General features: G+C 47.4%; 2 protein-coding genes across 2 annotated transcripts in view; both read left to right on the top strand.

Annotated features, from left to right (window-relative positions):
• The window catches only part of LOC109416070 (titin), a 31,458-nt gene extending 14,663 nt beyond the window's left edge, over positions 1-16,795 (top strand). Inside the window, exons 3-4 of the mRNA XM_019690037.3 lie at positions 11,196-12,515; positions 12,655-16,795. Of these exons, the coding sequence (XP_019545582.3) occupies positions 11,196-12,515; positions 12,655-16,158 (4,824 nt within the window). The 3' untranslated portion in view covers positions 16,159-16,795. The remainder of the gene's footprint in view (positions 1-11,195; positions 12,516-12,654) is intronic.
• Positions 16,796-16,863: 68 nt separating this feature from the next.
• On the top strand, positions 16,864-17,272 carry LOC109416104 (coiled-coil domain-containing protein 103). Its single transcript, XM_019690074.3, has 2 exons — positions 16,864-17,051; positions 17,130-17,272. Exons 1-2 carry the CDS (start codon positions 16,864-16,866, stop codon positions 17,227-17,229), a joined length of 288 nt encoding a protein of 95 aa, XP_019545619.2. The 3' UTR covers positions 17,230-17,272.
• Positions 17,273-18,221: the final 949 nt, after the last annotated feature.

Genomic DNA, 18,221 nt, shown 5'->3' with positions numbered 1-18,221 from the left:
ATGCCAAGCTTGTCTTGATTTTGTTCCATTCCTGATTGATCGCAACCGGCAACGGATCATCCCAATGCAAGTCCTGCAGCCACAGTGTTTGGTACAGGATCTTGATGCGAACAAGTATCGGTGAGATCCAACCCAAAGGATCGAAAAGTCGGGCTGAATCCGATAGGAGTTGGCGCTTCGTGTTTGGCTTGTCGATGTCAAAGTTCATCCGGTACCCAAACGAGTCGGTGACTGGGTACCAGTGTATGCCCAGTGCTTTCACGGAATCCGCTTCTGGATGAAGATGCACAGGGACTGACGCTGCGGCATCGCTTGCATCCTCCTCCAACAGCCGTGGATCGTTTGCCGACCATTTCCGGAGATGAAAACCTGCACCCGATGTAACCTGATCGATGTCCTCCTTCAATTCGAGTGCGTCCTCCAATGTGGCAGCGCCAGAGAGAAAATCGTCTACATAAAAGTTTTTCAGCACACGATCTGCTGCATTTGGATACTGCGTACGAGAATCACAGGCGGCTTGTCGCAACGACTCGATGGCTAGAAACGGCGCACAAGAAGTCCCGTATGTTACTGTCAGCAATCGGTAGTGTTCGATGGGCTTATCGGGGTCCGCTCTCCATACGATACGCTGGTAGTCGACGTCGTCTCGATGTATCTTCACCTGCCGGTACATTTTTTCCGCGTCCGCCATGAAGGCGAAAGCGTAACTTCGAAAACGGGTCAGCACGACAGGCAGGTCCTCAGTGACGTTGGGTCCGATCAGCAGCTTCTCATTCAACGATATTCCAGTCGATGATCGACAAGAGCCGTCGAAAACGACTCGCAACTTGGTGGTGACGCTTTCCTGCCGCATGACACCGTGATGTGGGAGGTAGAAGCATTTCTCGGGTGCAACGTTCACCTCGTCGTCTGGAATACGCTCCATGTGGCCAAAGTTCAAGTACTCGGCCATGAAATCGCCATACATTCGCTTGAATTCAGGATCTCTTGCAAATCTTCTTTCCATAGCCTTCAATCGCTGAACTGCCGCTGGCAGAGATTCACCCAACGCCGGCTTGTCTGCATCGAACGGTAGGCGTATTGTGAATCTGCCGGATTCATCTCGTTGGTGTGTGGTGTTGAAGATATTCACTGCTTGCTGCTCCTCTTGTGTCAACAGCTTCGGTTGGTTGACCTCCTCCACTTCCCAAAACTTCCGGAGGGACTTGTCGATGTCCATGTCCATGCTGAGACTGACAATGGCCGTGTTGCAGTTGACTTCGCTGGCATCGAAAACTTGACCGGCGACGATCCATCCAAACGTAGAGTTGATCGCCACAGGAAGTCCCGCGTCGTCTTTCACTTTGCCGTCCTCCAAAATTGCCAAGAAAACATCAGCTCCAAGGATAACATCGATCTTTCCGGGCTTGTCAAAATCTGGATCCGCTAGCTGCAACGGCTCCAAACATTTCAGACGTTCACGATCCAGTCGCTGGTTCGGTACGATTTGTGGAAACTTGGAGAGCACATACGCATTCACCTTCACTACAGGGCTGTAGCAGAATCGAGACGAAATTTCCAATTTTACGGCTCCTCTGGTGGTTTCCGACGAGCAGCTTGCGATTCCGGTGACAACCAGATTGGCGTTGCTTCGCTGAAGTCCGATGCTGGTCACGCAATTCTCCGTGATGAGGGAGGCTTGGGAACCGCTATCGATCATCACTCTCACTTCCTTCCACTGACCGTCCGCTCGCTTCATTCTTACCAAAGCCGTCGGTAGTAATCCGATGACAACCGAAGAGCTGTTGTTTACAGTCGTTGTGCAGGACGCTGCTGGTTTGACGTCGGCTGCTACAGAATCCGATTTCTATGTTGGCAACGGCGATGGCGATGACGACGATGGCGACGCTTTCTCCAATGGTGTCGGTGCTGTCATTGTCGGCGTCTCGCAGCTTGCTTTGCACAGCATCGTGTGGTGACGTTGTTGACAGTTTGGCGTTCGGCATACCGACTTCGATGGGCAGGATTTTGCGCAATGGTTTGGCCTCAAGCAGTTAAAACAAAGTCTTGCTTGCTGCACTCGCTCCCGCCGTTCACTTACCGAAGACTCCTTGAAGACGGTGCAATCATAAATCCTGTGGCTGGCAGCACAAACTGGACACGATTGATGCTGCACTGCGTTGAAAGATTTGATTTCCTTCTTCACTGTGTTCTGCTTCCGTTCATCCCGACTGAACTCCTTCTTGACGACGTAATCCAGGGGTTTTCCACCGAACGCTGCGCAGGTCTCCAATGCTTCACACTTCCGTTTCAAAAACTTGAGCAGGTCGTCGAACGTCGGGTCGTCGTTGTCCACGATGTGCTGCGACCACTGAGACCGGAGGCCATCGTCCAGCTTCTTCAGAACGATGTAGTTCAACCAAGGATCTCTGGTTTCGAATTCCGGCCCCAAAGCGCTGAGTTGACGAATCACCTCATCCGATGTAGTCACCAGCTTACGCAGGCTGGCAAGATTCGAACCCTTTATCGCCGGCTGTTCGCAGAACTCCTGAACCAAGGCGGCAACCGTGAACTTCGGCTTGTCGAAGTGTTCGACGAGTGTATCCCACACATGTGTATAGTTTGCGTCCGTGATGGAGTAACTGCTGACCAGGCTTTTCGCGTCACCTTCCAGGTGGGACATCAGTATTTGCAACTTCAGTGCGCTGGTCAGGTTCTTACTGTTGACACCGCTGAGGAAGAGGTCTTTGAAAGAAGCCCACTGCTTCCTGTCACCTCTGAACGAACACGGGCAAACTGTACGACGGCAACTGCGTATCCATGGGCTCTATTTTCTGGAGACGAATCTGCTCGGTCAACTCTTCCATGTTGGTAGAAGCAACAGCCTGGCTGGAAAGGAGGGTCCGCTGCGTTTCGAGCAGTACACGAACCGCCTCCTTCAGCTCGCTCTTGGACTCCACAACTGTTCTCTCGCTCTTGGCACCGACGGATTCGTCCGGCACTTGCAGGTACTTCGTGACCATCCCCTTCGTTATGTAGAAGAGTTGTTCGTAGTCGGAACTGTAGTGTCTACCTAATGATTGTGTGCATAGGAAATCTACCTACATGAAATACTATTCATGACAGTACCTAAATGTTCTTCTTTAGAAGGATATAAAAGTGGCGACGAGGATCAAGGAACGTGTAATTTCTTTTGAGTTGATGATGATGATGATGGTTTCCATTCATTGTAGCACGGTACTAAGCCCGATAGCAGTGGGCTGTCCATCCAATGTGATTTGATCAAGCAAAACATTATAATTATACAACCAAGATCATGCAATTATATATAGTGCAAGCACTTCACATTGGAGGATGCCCCAATGAATGTGAAAAATAAGAAGCTGTCATTCTCCACATAAAAGTTATAATTATAAAAGTGTAATTTCTTTTGAGTTATTCCGAAATTATTTCCTTTTGGTTTTCAGGTTGTTGTAATAACAAATTGTTATTTTTGTGGAGAACGGAATTGTTCTTTTATGGTAGAATTGCCATTTATGTTGTGATCAGAGTGTTCTTTTTTGGCCGATGTTGCATTGACGAAATTGTCTTTTTGTTTTGGTATAACGAAATGTTATTTTTTTTGGTGGTGAACGAAATTGTTCATTTGTGGCGGAATTGTCATATGTTATGTTTTGGTGAATGGTTTTGTGTTATTTGTATTTTTTGGTAAAGTTACCGATGTTGGGATAGCGAAATCGTCTTTTTGTTTTTGTAGTTTTGTTAGCGAACAGATATGTTCTTTGGAACTGACGGACTCGTAAGTGCATTATTTTGGTGGTGCATGTAATTTTTTTGAAGTTTTCTAAAGGGGAAAGGACTGTAGTGTCTACCTAATGATTGTGTGCATAGGAAATCTACCTACATGGCATCAACATCTTTAATGTTCTTCTTTAGAAGGATATAAAAGGAACGAACGCTGAGCACCGACGAAAGCTCCTCCGGCGGGACCGCTTCCTCGATTTCAGCCTGAATCCTGTCGAAATTTTCCTCCATATCGGCTAATTTCCGGAGCCGATCGTGAACTTCGAACGCCTGTGTTTCTCGCTCCGCTAGGTGCTTCACACTTGCATGAACTCTCTTCAGCCTCTCGAAGGCCACGTTCCTTTTTCTGACGAGTTCGTCCATTGTCGCCGATTCCCGCGATCCGGTAATGAAGGACCAATATGTTTTCGACCGGAATTGATGCGGAAGTGGACAAAGCACGACGAACGAGAACTAACGCGAAGTTTTATACCGCGAAACCGGAGTTTTCAGAACTTTCGCAAACGAAATGAAATAAAAACTCGCAAACCAAGATGTCTGCTCTAACTTACTTTTATTGCGAATGAAAGAATACTTATAACAAAGGATCAATGACATGGTATATGAATGATAGGTTGAATTCCTCTTCATGAGAATCCCTCTCTTGCCGCAACTATCCTGCAACCCTCTCCGTCAGGGTTGAACTCGGTTTCCATCACACCGTAAACAACTCCCAACGCGCATTTCGAAGACCCTACCAGAAATTGTCCCGAGATCCTGGATGATCCTCTGATAGTTGCAGGGATTTTTCTTCTGAATGTCTACTAGGATAGCTGAAGGAATTTAGGCAAAATGTGGCGAGAAACTTCGCAACGATTTAGTAAAGAAATCTCGAAAGGGACTCGTAAAAAGAGGTTTGAGAAAAACAGGGATGGTTGAAATTTGATTCAGTGGTCACAAGAGATTTCTTTCGAAGTTTCTTCCGGGACTTCTCTCAGAAGATTTCTTCCGGTGTTGAGAGAAATATGTGATGGCAGCACTGTGCCATTGAGCATCATTGTGCCATTGAGCATCACGCATTCATCGAATACGCAAGTGTGAATGGACCATTAGTGTAACGCAATGGGGCACGAATGAAGAGGGAAAAGGAAATGAATAAAGATCACACCAGTTTGTTACCTCGACCTGTAAAGACGTGTTTTACTGCTTTCTCTGCTATTTTTCCATCCAATAGGTCATGGGCCTGTGAAGTAGCCATTTTGTTTTTTGTGCAAAGTGAACACGTAGAGACAAGTCGTGGATATTTTGTTGAATTGTTTTGGACATTTTTAAATTCGACAAAATGGAGAAGATCGGTATCGCGAAGTTGACGAACGATAATTACGATTCGTGGAAGTTGGAAGTCGAGTTTTTGTTAGTGAGAGAAGGACTTTGGAAGTACGTCTCGCCGGGAGTGAAGCCGCAACTGGATGCTTCCGGCTCGAACGCGGCGGCGGTGGCTGCCTGGGACGAGGGTGACCAACGAGCGCGCGCGACGATCGGTTTGTTGCTGACAAGAAGTCAACACGGACACATCCGGAATACGAATTCCGCGAAGGAAGTGTGGGACAATTTGGAAAAGCAGCACCAGAAGAAGACGCTAACGACCAAAGTGCAACTGCTCAAACGAATCTGCGACATGGAGTACCACGACGGCGACAACATCGAAGAACACTTGATGGAGTTCGAGGATTTGTTCGAGAAGCTGGCTAATGCCGGTACAAAGCTGGACGAAGACCTCCAAGTGGTTCTAGTGTTTCGAAGTTTGCCAAGTTCGTTCGATGCACTGACGACGACGCTAGAAAACCGAGCCGATGGTGAGCTGACCCTGCAGCTAGTGAAGGGGAAGATAATTAACGAAGTGCTCAAGCGGCGGGAACCTTCGGCAGTGGATTCGGTTGTTCTGAAAGCGGACGATAAGAAGAAAAGTGTGGTGTGTTTTTTCTGTGAGAAGCCCGGCCATAAGAAGAAGAACTGCATCTTGTGGCAGCGGCAGAAGAAAGAAGAAGGTGCCAGTAGCTCAGAAGCGAGTGGGCATCGTGAACAGACGAAAGTGTCGAAAAAGCAAGCGAAGGCAAAGCTTGCCAAATCGGAATCGGAAGCGTTTACGTTTCTTGCCAGTGAGTGCGCGACGAAAGAGTGGATTGTCGATTCCGGCGCGAGTTCGCATATGTGCGCGAATCGGAAGTATTTCGTGTCGTTGAGTGAACCGCGGCAGGACACTCCGAAATCAGTAACAGTTGCCGACGGTAAACGGGCGGTAGTGAAAGGCGTCGGATCGTGTGAATTTTCTTGCATCGGAGGCGGTGGTGACGAAAAGCAGATTTCGCTCAGTGAAGTGCTATTCGTTCCGGAGCTCGACATGAATCTCGTGTCGGTTGGCAGGCTCGTTCAGAAGGGAGCGAGAGTCATCTTCGACAAGAACGGCTGCACGATCGCGAACGGTGACAGGATTGCTGCTGTTGCACCGTCAAGCAAGGGCCTCTACCATCTCCAAATGGTGGAACGAGCGAATGCGGTTTCGGGACAGTGCCATGCAAAGGACTGCATACACGAGTGGCATCGGAAGCTGGGACACCGTGATCCTCAAGCTATTCTGGATCTGGAGCGCAAAGGTTTGGCAACCGGCATCAAGGTACGTAACTGCTCAGTAAAAATTACTTGTGAACCCTGCTTGGAAGGGAAGATGGCAAGGCTGCCATTCCCCAAGAAGGCGAAGCGGAAGTCAAAGGCAGTGTTGGATTTGATCCACACCGACTTGTGCGGGCCGATGAATACGGCTACACCTGGTGGTCGTCGATACTTCCTATCGCTAATCGATGACTACAGCCGCTATACCACTCTGTACATTCTGAAGAGAAAGTCGGACACGGTGGATGCTATCCGGGACTTCGTGCGTCTGGTGAAAACGCAGTTCGGAAGGCCTCCGAAGATCATTAGATCGGATCAAGGAGGAGAGTATCACAGCGCAGAGTTGGTTAAATTTCTCAAGCAGGAGGGCATTCAGCAGCAGTTCACGACAGCATACACGCCGCAGCAGAACGGAGTCGCGGAGCGGAAGAACCGTTCGCTCGTGGAAATGGCTCGGTGCATGATCATTGAGTCAGGATTGCACTATCGGTACTGGGCCGAGGCGGTTAACACGGCAAACTGTCTGCAGAATATGCTGCCAACGAAGCCGGTACAGCAGACGCCTTACGAGATTTGGTACGGGACGAAACCGGACATGAGCATGCTTCAGGTGTTCGGTTCAGAGGCGTACGTGTTCATCCCGAAGGAAAAGCGGACGAAGCTGCAGTCGAAGGCGCGGAAAATGACTTTCGTTGGGTACTCCCAGCAGCATAAAGCGTGGCGTTTCATCGACTTGAAGACAAACGAAGTCGTTTTCAGTCGTGATGCTCGTTTCTTGCAGTCGGGTGAGAAGGTTGAAGATGCAGTCGCTGAGGATTTCTTCGAGCTGGCTCAGCTGCCGGCAAGGTCAACTGGCAACGTGGAGCAGGAGGAGTCGGACGGGTCCGATGAAGAATCTGATGAATCAGATGGTGGTCCGGACGAAGATAGCGATGAAGAAGAATTTCGTGGTTTCGATGAAGAGTCTTGCGAGAATTTGGTTCGTGGCTTCGACGATCCAGCAGACCAAAGCGTGTATGAAGATGCCAGTGGAAGTGAAGAATCTTGCCGAGATGAGGATATCATTCCTATCCAGGAGGAGTCGAACCACTTTCAGGAGGAGCAACTCACAGGTACACCTCGTCGGTCTGCAAGGTCAACGAAAGGTATTCCACCTGAACGTTATATGGCGGATGGCAGGTTAGCTAAGTGCCAGCAGGACGAGCCTCGTAGTTACCATGAGGCGGTAAGTGGTCCTGAGAGTGATCACTGGAAGGCAGCCATGAACGACGAGCTGAAGTCGCTGCGGGATTGCAAGGCTTGGGAGTTGAAATCGGTGCCGCCAGGAAGCAAGACGATCGGATGCCGCTGGATCTACAAGAAGAAACAGGATGAGCAAGGTAAAATAATACGTTATAAAGCTAGATTAGTGGCGCAAGGTTTCACACAACGGCACGGCCTGGATTACGACGAAGTGTTCGCCCCCGTCGCGAAGCAAGTGACGCTTCGTACTCTGTTGACCGTCGCCGGGCGAGACGGAATGAAGGTAAGGCACGTTGATGTGAAGACGGCATATTTGAATGGCGATTTGAAGGAGACCATTTACATGCGGGCACCACCTGGACTACGAGTTGGAAGTGACAAGGTTTGTCGGTTGCGCAAAAGCCTCTACGGGTTGAAGCAATCAGCCAGAGTTTAGAACGAGAAGCTGAAAAATGTTTTGACGCGACTCGGCTTCAAGCAGGCGGAAGCTGATCCGTGCCTGTTTGTGCGGAAAAAGAGCGACAGCACAGTGTATATCCTCGTCTATGTGGATGATATGCTGATCGTCACCTCCAATGACAAGGAATACGACGGGATTGTGAAGGCTTTGGCTACGGAGTTCCAAATAACAACACTTGGCGAGGTGAAGCATTTTTTGGGGATAAGAGTGACGAAGGAAGGTAACGCCTACTGCTTGGACCAAAAGTCATACATCGACAAGCTGATTGAACAGTTTGGACTTGCGGATGCGAAGGTATCACGGATTCCTATGGACGTCGGATATCTACAGCAAAAGGAGGAGTTGGAGAGTCTACCGAACAATGACAAGTTCCAGAGCCTCGTCGGTGGTTTGCTGTATCTATCAGTGAATACCCGGCCAGACATCGCTATAAGTACGTCGATTCTTGGGAGGCAGGTGAGCAAACCAACGAATGCGGATTGGACGGAAGCGAAAAGGGTTCTGCGCTACCTGAAGGCGACAAGCGAGCTGAAGCTGGTATTAGGTGCCGGCAAAGAAGAACTTCAGGGATACGCGGACGCAGACTGGGCCGGAAATGTAAAGGACCGAAAATCGAATTCGGGCTACCTATTTCGCTTGGGTGGTGGCTTGATTTCGTGGTGTGCCAGAAAGCAAGCGTGTGTGGCACTTTCATCGACCGAAGCGGAATACATTTCGTTAGCTGAAGGTTGCCGGGAGCTGCTCTGGATCAAAAAGTTAATGAAGGACTTCGGGGAGCCTGTACAGAAACCAGTGCAGATCTTCGAAGACAACCAAAGTTGCATCAAGATGTTGGACGGGAACGCAGGACTGAAGCGATCCAAGCACGTGGACACCAAATATCACTTCGTGAAGGATTTGGCAGAATCACGCAACATAAATGTAACGTATTGCCCATCGGCGGACATGTTGGCGGACATACTAACAAAACCGCTGAACAGGGTGAAGCTGGAGAACATACGCGAGAGGATTGGTCTACGATCTCAGCGCGATGAGGAGGAGTGATGGCAGCACTGTGCCATTGAGCATCATTGTGCCATTGAGCATCACGCATTCATCGAATACGCAAGTGTGAATGGACCATTAGTGTAACGCAATGGGGCACGAATGAAGAGGGAAAAGGAAATGAATAAAGATCACACCAGTTTGTTACCTCGACCTGTAAAGACGTGTTTTACTGCTTTCTCTGCTATTTTTCCATCCAATAATATGTGTCAGTTTTTTTTCTGAATTCACCCTGTAATTTTACTTTTATTTTCTGGATTTGATTCCGGAGAAGCTTCTGGGATTTCTGCATGAACTATTGCTGATATTTCTCATGAAGTTCTTTTGTGACTTCTTTCTGAGCCATTTTCTCGTAGTTGTTTTTCGTATTTCTTGCAGTGATCCACCTGAGATTTTCTCGGGATTACTTCCAAAGCTCATTCCAGAGAACCTGCCAGAAGCTGTCCAGAGATTCTGGATGCTTCTTGTTGGGTTTTTTTATTCGGAATGTCTACTAGGATAGCTGAAGGAATTCAGGTGAAAAGTAGCGAGAAACTTCGCAAGGATTTATTGAAGAAATCTCGAAAGGGACTGGGAAAAAAGGCCTGAGAAAAAGTGGGACATCTCGGAAGTTCTGCGAGTAATATTAGGGAAATTGCCGAAGCAACTTTAAAAATCTCTAAGCGAACTCCAGGGAGGAAATGCGGTCGAAATCCCGCGAGCAAATCCAAGAGAAATGTCGAAAAAAAAACTCTGGAAGAAATACCTGGAAGAGCTTCTACAAAAACCTCGAAAAAATATCGAGAAAAACTGTTTGAAAGCTATCCCACTAAAAGAAGTTCCTGAAGGCACTTGGAATACATTTTGGAAGGATCTCCGGGTGGAATGCAGTGAGGAACTCTTGAATCATATCGGAAAATTCTCTGGAGGAAATCCCAGAAAGTACACTAACAAAGCTCCCGTGAAAAACACTTGCATAAATCCTAGGGGAAACTCTGGTAGAAATCTCATGAGCTACTCTCAAAATACCTCAATGCCCATAAAAAAATCCAGAAAAATCTGCAGGTATTCTAGAAGAAATCACAGGATAAATTTCTTAACCCTTCAGGACGCGTGTCGTTGTAAAAAGTACAACACTACCAAAAAACCTTGGTCGTCGTATACAGCGCAAGCGTGGTGCAATTTCAGCTGTTGGTGGCGCGCGTCCTGAAAGGTTAAGCAACACCAAGAGACATTCCTTTGGGAAATTTTGTCGAGGAATTTGAGGAATACCTGATTAAGTGGTTTAAGAAACTTCTGGAGAATAACTGAAGGCATCCATAGTTTTTTTTTTAATGCCCGAGGGATTCTCGGAAAACTCCCTGGATGAATCCCCAGTAGAATTTCTGGATGAATTTCAGTAGGAATTGCCGAAGGAATCATAAGAGAAGGTTCTAAAAGAACCTCTATTAAAATCCCTAGATTATTTCCTGGATAAATCCACCATTCCTGTGACCATTGGCGTAGTCAGCTTTTTCATCACAAAAATCCGCAGCGGTTGTACTTACCAAAATCTTCAACGCATTCTTGGTCCTGAGTTACTTTCCAATTCGATGTAAACATGCCAACGTGATAGGTATCCCGAAGCATATCAATCAAGCATATGACCCTGGTAACTATCGACCGATAAGCAGTTTGAGGAAAGTCCTTAAAATGGTAATCCTTGTTCGTGTAGTGTCACCTGGAGACAGAGCAATAATGTATTACACCCAAGCAACTTGGCATCGAAACGGGACACGTTTAGACCTAAGCGTTTTTCACTCATCGTCTTTAATAACCGCTATGTTTCCGACAAACTTTTTGCTTTTTTTCTACACCGTCTGTTGTTCACCAGAGAAAAATAAGTTGAATTGAATTTGAATACAGATGCTTTAAGTCGATTGTGCTTAGGTATGCCAACTGTTGATTTCTAGATTATTGCATTGAATGTTGCAGTTATAGATTGTCGAATATTGACACATTTGCTAATGTTCTACCATAATCTATTTCCCCATTTCAGTTAAACTTCGGAGAGGTCAAGGAGGATGTCAAGAAGGAGGACGTAAAAAAGGTAGTGGAAGTGGCTACCAGCAGCAGTACCACCACTATAATTCCCCCTGCAGGCAAGAAGGGAAAGAAGAAACGTGGACCACCGTCTCCTTCGCCATCACCGTGTCCGACGACTCGTATTAAAGCGCCGGTGGACGTGAAAGATGAACCAGTCCCGGCTGTTCCTGTGAAAGCTCTCACCAAGAAGGAACGTTTGAAACAGTTGCAACTGCAGAAGGAAAAGGACGAGAAAAAGAAGAAGGAAGAGGAGAAAAAGAAAAAAGAGGATGAGAAAAAGGATAAAAAAGATGAAAAGCTTAAGAAGGAGAAGGTTGAACCCAAAGCGCCAGAACCCAATGAGCAAAAACACACGAGATCTAAGAGAAAAGAACCTTCGCCACCGAAGGAAGCGGCAGAGAAAGTTGAACAAGCAGTTCCGCCCCCGAAAAAGATTAAATTCGAACATCCCTGCTCGTATTGTTCGGACGAGTTCAAGACGCAAGATGAGCTAGACGGCCATTTGAAGTCGAAACATACGCCGTTGATTCGTAAGTTCGGATGTAGCTCCTGCCGAGAAACGTTCGACACCATCTTGGAATCCAAGGATCACAACCTTTGGCATCAGCTGACCCGTACTCCTTACACATGCCACAAGTGTAAGCGAAAGCACGACAAGAACTTGGCTCTAGTCAAGCACATGGGATTAAATTCGTGTGGCCGCTTTGCCCGGGGAAGGCCTCCATCCTTGCTACCGGATGTCCAATGTCGATTGTGCAACAAAAAGTTCAAAACGCAAAATCTGTACGAATGGCACGGATGTTTTATCAAACCGAAATCAAACTGCCCCAAGTGTGGCAAGTATTTCGTCAAAAAGCAGATTCTCACGCGTCACTACATGATGTTCTGTACGGGAACGCTTCCGCCGCCAGAGCCGGTCATTATCCCCAAGGCGGAACCCGTTGATCCTGCGGAGGCACCCGCACCAGTCCCCACAGTGACCGAGCGTAGAAAACGTCGCGTGGCATTCGCCGAACCAGAACTGCCCAAGGAGGAGCGGGAAATTCCATTCCCTCCACCACTGGAACCGGAAGCTCCTTCGGCTGCCGCCCCTACTCCTACCCCAGCGGCGCCAACCGGAGGCAAGAAGAAGAGCAAGAAGGACACCACTCCGACCGTCACCATCAAACCGGTTCCGCCGGCTCAAACCGAAAAGATCACATCACTTTTAACCACCGGGGCCAAGTTGGACCGCGATAGCGACATCGCCACCATCAACAATCTGCTGAGCTCGGTAAGTACCTATCTGATCTGAGATGATCAGAAGTTAAGTTTTATTGTTTCCATGCAAAGATGAGATCACCTTTTTAGATTTCTATACACGTGCTAATAATACAGTTGTTGATTATGTATCTTCCTAAACACCCCTACAGGTAACGGAAGCCATTGCCAGTATTTCAGAAGCCAAGGCCAAGAAGAAGAAGAAAAAGAAGGACAAGAACAAGGACAAGGCTGAAACGGAAGCAGATCCGCCCGTTCCAGAGCCGGCTCCAGCAGTCGCGCCCGCACCAGAGCCCACCCCTGCACCGAAAGAGGTTCCACCGGAAACACCAAAAGAACCGTCTCCTCCGGAAGAAGAAAAGACTGAGGAAGAGTTGGAAGCATATGCGTTGGCCCAGGAAGTAGGTGAAATGACCTTGGAACAGCAGCTGGCGTTTTGCTCTGGAAAGTTGCCACTGGTGGTGTTGCCCAAGACTACCTTCAAACAGGAGTACACCGAAATCGAAACGGAACCCTCCCAGATGCAGGAACCGATGGATGACGAACAGACGGTTGAAAACGGAGAAAACGATGACGATGGGTACGATGACAACGCCGGAAACGACTATTCCGGTTTCCAGGATGACGACGACGACGGCGATGATCAGGAACAACAGGAAGCTCCAAGACCCGACGAAGAAGCTCAGCAATCTGAAGAACTCCAATTCCCGATGCCAATCAAGCAGGAAGTGGAACCAGAAGAGCCATCTATCGCACCGGAAACTCCACAACAAGAAGAAGCCCAATCACCTCCAGCGGAAGAACCGGATGCACCTCACTTGGAAGAGCCAAGTGCGCTTGTTGAAGCTCCTAAATCACCTGAGCGACAGGAATCTCTGTTTGACGAGCGGCTTGCAATCAACATCAAAAAGGAACCTGGTCTGGAAGAAGACCTACAGCAACCGGCAGCCAAACGGAAACGACCTGAGTCTCGTGGAACTGCTGTTTCCTCTCCGGCTTCTTCGCTGAGTTCGTCGCAAAGCGCCCCGCATGCGTCTCCGAAACTCATTCTCAAAATCAACAAGGGCATGCTGAATTCCCCCAGCGAAACGGCCAAACAAGTCCGAACCATTGTTCTGGATGATGATGACGATGAGGAGGAGGAACACCAACATGTCCCAGAGCCAGACGTGTCAAAGAAGACGAAGGTTTACAAGAAGCCCGACTTCCTGGCAGCCAAGATCAAAAAGGAGAAAGTCGATCCCGCTTACGAACGCCATGAGCCAGCGACGGTCGTGGCTCAAACGGAACTTCCTGGTGGTATTCGAATAAAGCAGGAACGGCTAGACCCCGACGAGGAACCTCCGCAGGAAGATTATGAACCAGTTCCTCCTCCGCAGAAAAAGTCCCGTCTATCTCAGAAGGAAAAACCTGCTTCTCCTGTGGTCGTTGCATTTGATGGAGTTCGAATCAAACAGGAAAAACCGGACAAACAGAACCTTGACAAGCCAACCTCGGTTCCTGCAGTGGAAGATCCTAAGCCGCCACAGGAAAAGAAGAAGAAATCCAAGGGCAAAATCAATCCATTCGCGTTGCTTCGGCAGAAAATGGCAGCGGAAGCTGCAGCAAAATCGGCCGCCCAGTCTGCTCCTCCACCACCGCAGGCACCATCCCCACTGCCAGTTATTACCAATGTAGTCGGAAATGCGCCAGCAGCATCGACCTCGTCGACCAGCGGCTCTTCCGGCGAAAACACTCCCATGGCCGAATCCGATACTGAGAGCGAACGACGAGTACCGGTTATTTCGCAGGTGGCCTCTATAGCCGCTGCCGCCGCATCCCATAAGGTAAGTGCACCAGAGTTCCCCATAGCAATCAAGCAAGAACCGGTGGATGAGCCGGAGGAGGAAGAGGAACAGCACGAGCAGCAGGAGCAGCATGCGGAAGCCGAGAATGAGGAAGAAGAGTCCGCTGAGGATGACTTCCCAATGCCGATTAAACAGGAGGCCCCCGAAGAAACGCCCACCGAGGAGGACGAGAGCCCCGAGGAAGCGGAAGAACCGGAAGAATCTCAACAAGAGGAGTCTGAGGCTGCCTCGAAATCGCAAGCGGATGAACCAGTTGCCAGGATTGACGTTCAGCGGAACGAACCAGAATCTACATCTGCCGCCTCTGATAGCGAGCAAGTGGGCAAAGACGAAAAGGATGGCAAGGAAGAAACGACCGAAGAACAGGAGAAGGAGGATGAGCAAGATGATGACGAAGAGGAAAGTGGCCAGGAAAGCGCGATCAATGAGAATGAATGTCCATCGGCGGTCGTTGAAGAACAGAACAAAAACGATCAGAATGATGACGAAGAAGAAGATGGTGATGAGACGGAGGAAGACATTAAGAAACCAGAACCACCAGTGGAAAATGAAGAACCTAGCAAAGAGGTTCGTAAAGAGGACGACGAGGATGATGGTGAGGAAGAGGAGGAAGATGAAGAGACTTCACCTATCCAAGAGGATAGAGCAGATCCACCAGTGGCAAATGCAGAGCAAAACTTAAAGGATGAAAATGAGGAAGATGAGGATGAAGGCGAGGAAGAAGAAGAAGAAGAGGAAACCGCCGAGGAGAAAGGAGATCCACCAGTGACAAATGAGGAACCAGACAGCGCAGTTCAAAATGAGGAAGAAGAGGACGATGGCGAGGAAGAGGAAGAAGAAACTTCACCTGCCGTAGAAGAAAATGCACATCCAGCAGTGGCAGATGAACAAAACGAAAAAGAACAAGAAGAGGAAGGTGAAGAAGATGAAGAAGAGGAAGCAGGTGCTGAAACTTCTGTTGCTGTTCCGGAAACAAGCGAAGAACCGAAAAGCAGTGTAGATGAAATCAGGGCAGTCGAAAAAGAAATCGAGGGCGAAGATGAAGCGAGTTCATCACCTGCGATGAAGGAAAGTTTAGATTCGGCACCTGAGAACAATAAAGAAAGTGGATCAGAGGATCAAGGCGATCACAAAGAGTTGGAAGAATCGGAACCAGCTTCTTCTGAGCAAAAAATGGAAACGGAAATCCCTGAAAAACAACGGGACGAAACCAAGGACTCAGAAATCACGCCTCAACCTCAATTAAGTGACGAACCAGACAATTGTGCATCGCCCATCTCGGATATTCCAATGGATGAGTACGATCAGAACTCATCAGAGCAGAAACCTTCAGAAGATGGAGCTAGTTCCCAGTTGCAAGAGCCACGGAATGAATCGACTAGCATCGCAAATGTCCCAAAACCTTCCTCAACAAGCGAAGAATGTCCGGATAATCGGTTGGAGTCGCAACTGGAAGAACTGCAGAACCTTCTCACGGAGGGTCTGAAACCTTTGCCGGATTCTTCGCAACTTGTTCCGGACAGCAGCAGTATTCAGAACATGGTCCAAAGTTCTTCCATGGGATCGTCCAGCGTAGGAAACAACGTCGGCATGGCCGGGCTAGACGACGATCTAGACAGTTTGCTGAACAACAAGCTGGAGGAAATGTCGGCGGCACAACCCGCGCAAGACGACCTCAATCTGGCCATCGAACGGGAATTATTGCATGAAATGATGCCAATTGGTGGGTCGGAGAGCAATAGCATACTGGGAGTGGGACAGAACTTACTGCTGGACGGAAACGGCAATAACGGCCAGCAATCGTCGTAATTCATCATATGCATTATTGACATCCCAATCCCCTTCAGCGCCTACTGCGCCCTTGTCCCCTCAATCTATATTTGTATTTAGCTGAAGCCTACTAAGATATTTTAGGCTGCACAACAAACACTCACATACATTTCAAATCATTGCTCGGCGAGAATAAGCCATCCAAAAGTATAGTTTTCGCGTTCTACCGTTTATGGGTATTCACATTATGTCGTTCAACACAGAGCTTGTATATTTTATATTTGCAACCATTTTTTTTTTATATTTCTCGTGACCGCTCTTCTTGGAGCCCAAAACAAAAGCCTAATTTTGTTGAATAAGAAACCACTACCTGTACTCTCTTTCGTTGGTCCTGTTTTAGTTTTATTGATGGATTGATTCCTATCATACAAAAAAATAATGGAAAAGAAAAACCCATAATATATTTAGATTCTGACTGTAACAGTAGAATACACTCCCCCATCGTAGATGTATGTCGTATCGGTAAGAGAATGTAATAAGGTCGATTGTTTAGGAAATGCAAACGGAACAGTAGTATAGCAACTGCGAGGTAACAAATTGTGTCACCGTGAATTACAATACCTATCGATTGCGCGCTATTGAATATAAAGTAATAAATCATCAAATTTGAAAACAACTTCCCGCGTGTTGGTGTTTGCTTTCGCTGTCATATTCGAACGCCCTTTGACCGTGGCTTCGTTGCCCATGGCAACGCCTCTCTGTGGATATTTGTTATTTTCTCGAAGTGAACTGGCCACGATGTTGTCGGCGGCGGATATCAAAAAGCTGGAAGCGGAATGCCTGGAGAAAATCCAGGGCGACGAGCTGTACCAGCTGCGGAACGATGCCAAGTTGAGGGCGGTCTATGCAGCGAAGAACTACGATGAGTTTAGGTAAGTGGCTGATTAATGATAGGTACCTATCTAACCTCCTTATGCTATATGAGATGTTTCTTGTGTTTTTCTTGCTAGGGATATTGTCGATGCAGCACATTTGAACCCGCTGAGCTCGCAGGACAAAAGAAATGCGCAAACTAAGCAACGATTGTGGAACTCAGTTTCGAAAGCATAGACAGTGCGCTTGTATGAAGTTTAAATAAAATTTATGCAATTCAGTATCATAATTTACATTTTATATGACTCATTGAAATGAGTTGCAAAATGAAAAATAGTTGTATAATTTTCATAATGCAACTCATTTGAGTTGCATTATGAACATTATGCAACTCAAATGGGTTGCATTATGAAAAAAATCATTGCATAAAATTTTGTATGAAGCTCGTTGCAAAACTCGATTTTTTCAGCACTCTTCGTATTTATCCAACTCGGCAAGCCTCGTTGGATAAATGTACGACTCGTGCTGAAAAAATCAACTTTTTGCAACTCGTTACATAAATAACTATTACTTGACTATTCGAGGATTCTTTATTACACGGTTTGACAATGAGCCATCTTGCGAAACGAAAACAGTGTTGATGATGGTGATACATATTGATGTTCACGTGTTAGGACGTCACATCAGTCATTCATAAAATCGGTGAGTGCTCGTATAGGTAGGTCCGCTTCAATCGCAAACAGCTATCTTGTACCACGGACGCGCTGGCTTGAAATCTGAAGAATTTTTTTAAATGCTCAGCTCAAAATCGACAAAATGGTCACTTACAACCCTTTGCATCTAGGCCCCTCAAATCATTACTGGTAGTAAAGCGGTATTAAGCAATCTTTTAATGATTTCAAAAGTATGTGTTAAGTAATGTTTAACCAAGAAGAGAAATGTACATTATTTAATAAACGTTGACCGTTATATTCGAACTCTAGTCTAAACAAGCAGGATGAATAATGTGGGATTCCCGAACAGTGGCGTAGCAAGGGGGGTGCGATGGGTGTGGTCCGCACTGGGCCCCCGAATTCAGGGGGCCTCCAAATCAAGGAAGGTTTCTAACACTAGTTTGAATTAAGTTCTTTAAATAGCGAAAGTTTCCTTTAAGTATAACCCAGTTAAGCATTGATCGTATAAGATGTTGCATAAGATGTTAAAGTGGAGGCGATATTTATACGTTCATT

Source organism: Aedes albopictus, chromosome 1 (assembly GCF_035046485.1).
Source record: "Aedes albopictus strain Foshan chromosome 1, AalbF5, whole genome shotgun sequence".
NCBI classification, from domain to species: domain Eukaryota; kingdom Metazoa; phylum Arthropoda; class Insecta; order Diptera; family Culicidae; genus Aedes; species Aedes albopictus.
This window is presented reverse-complemented; position numbering and strand designations above follow the sequence as displayed.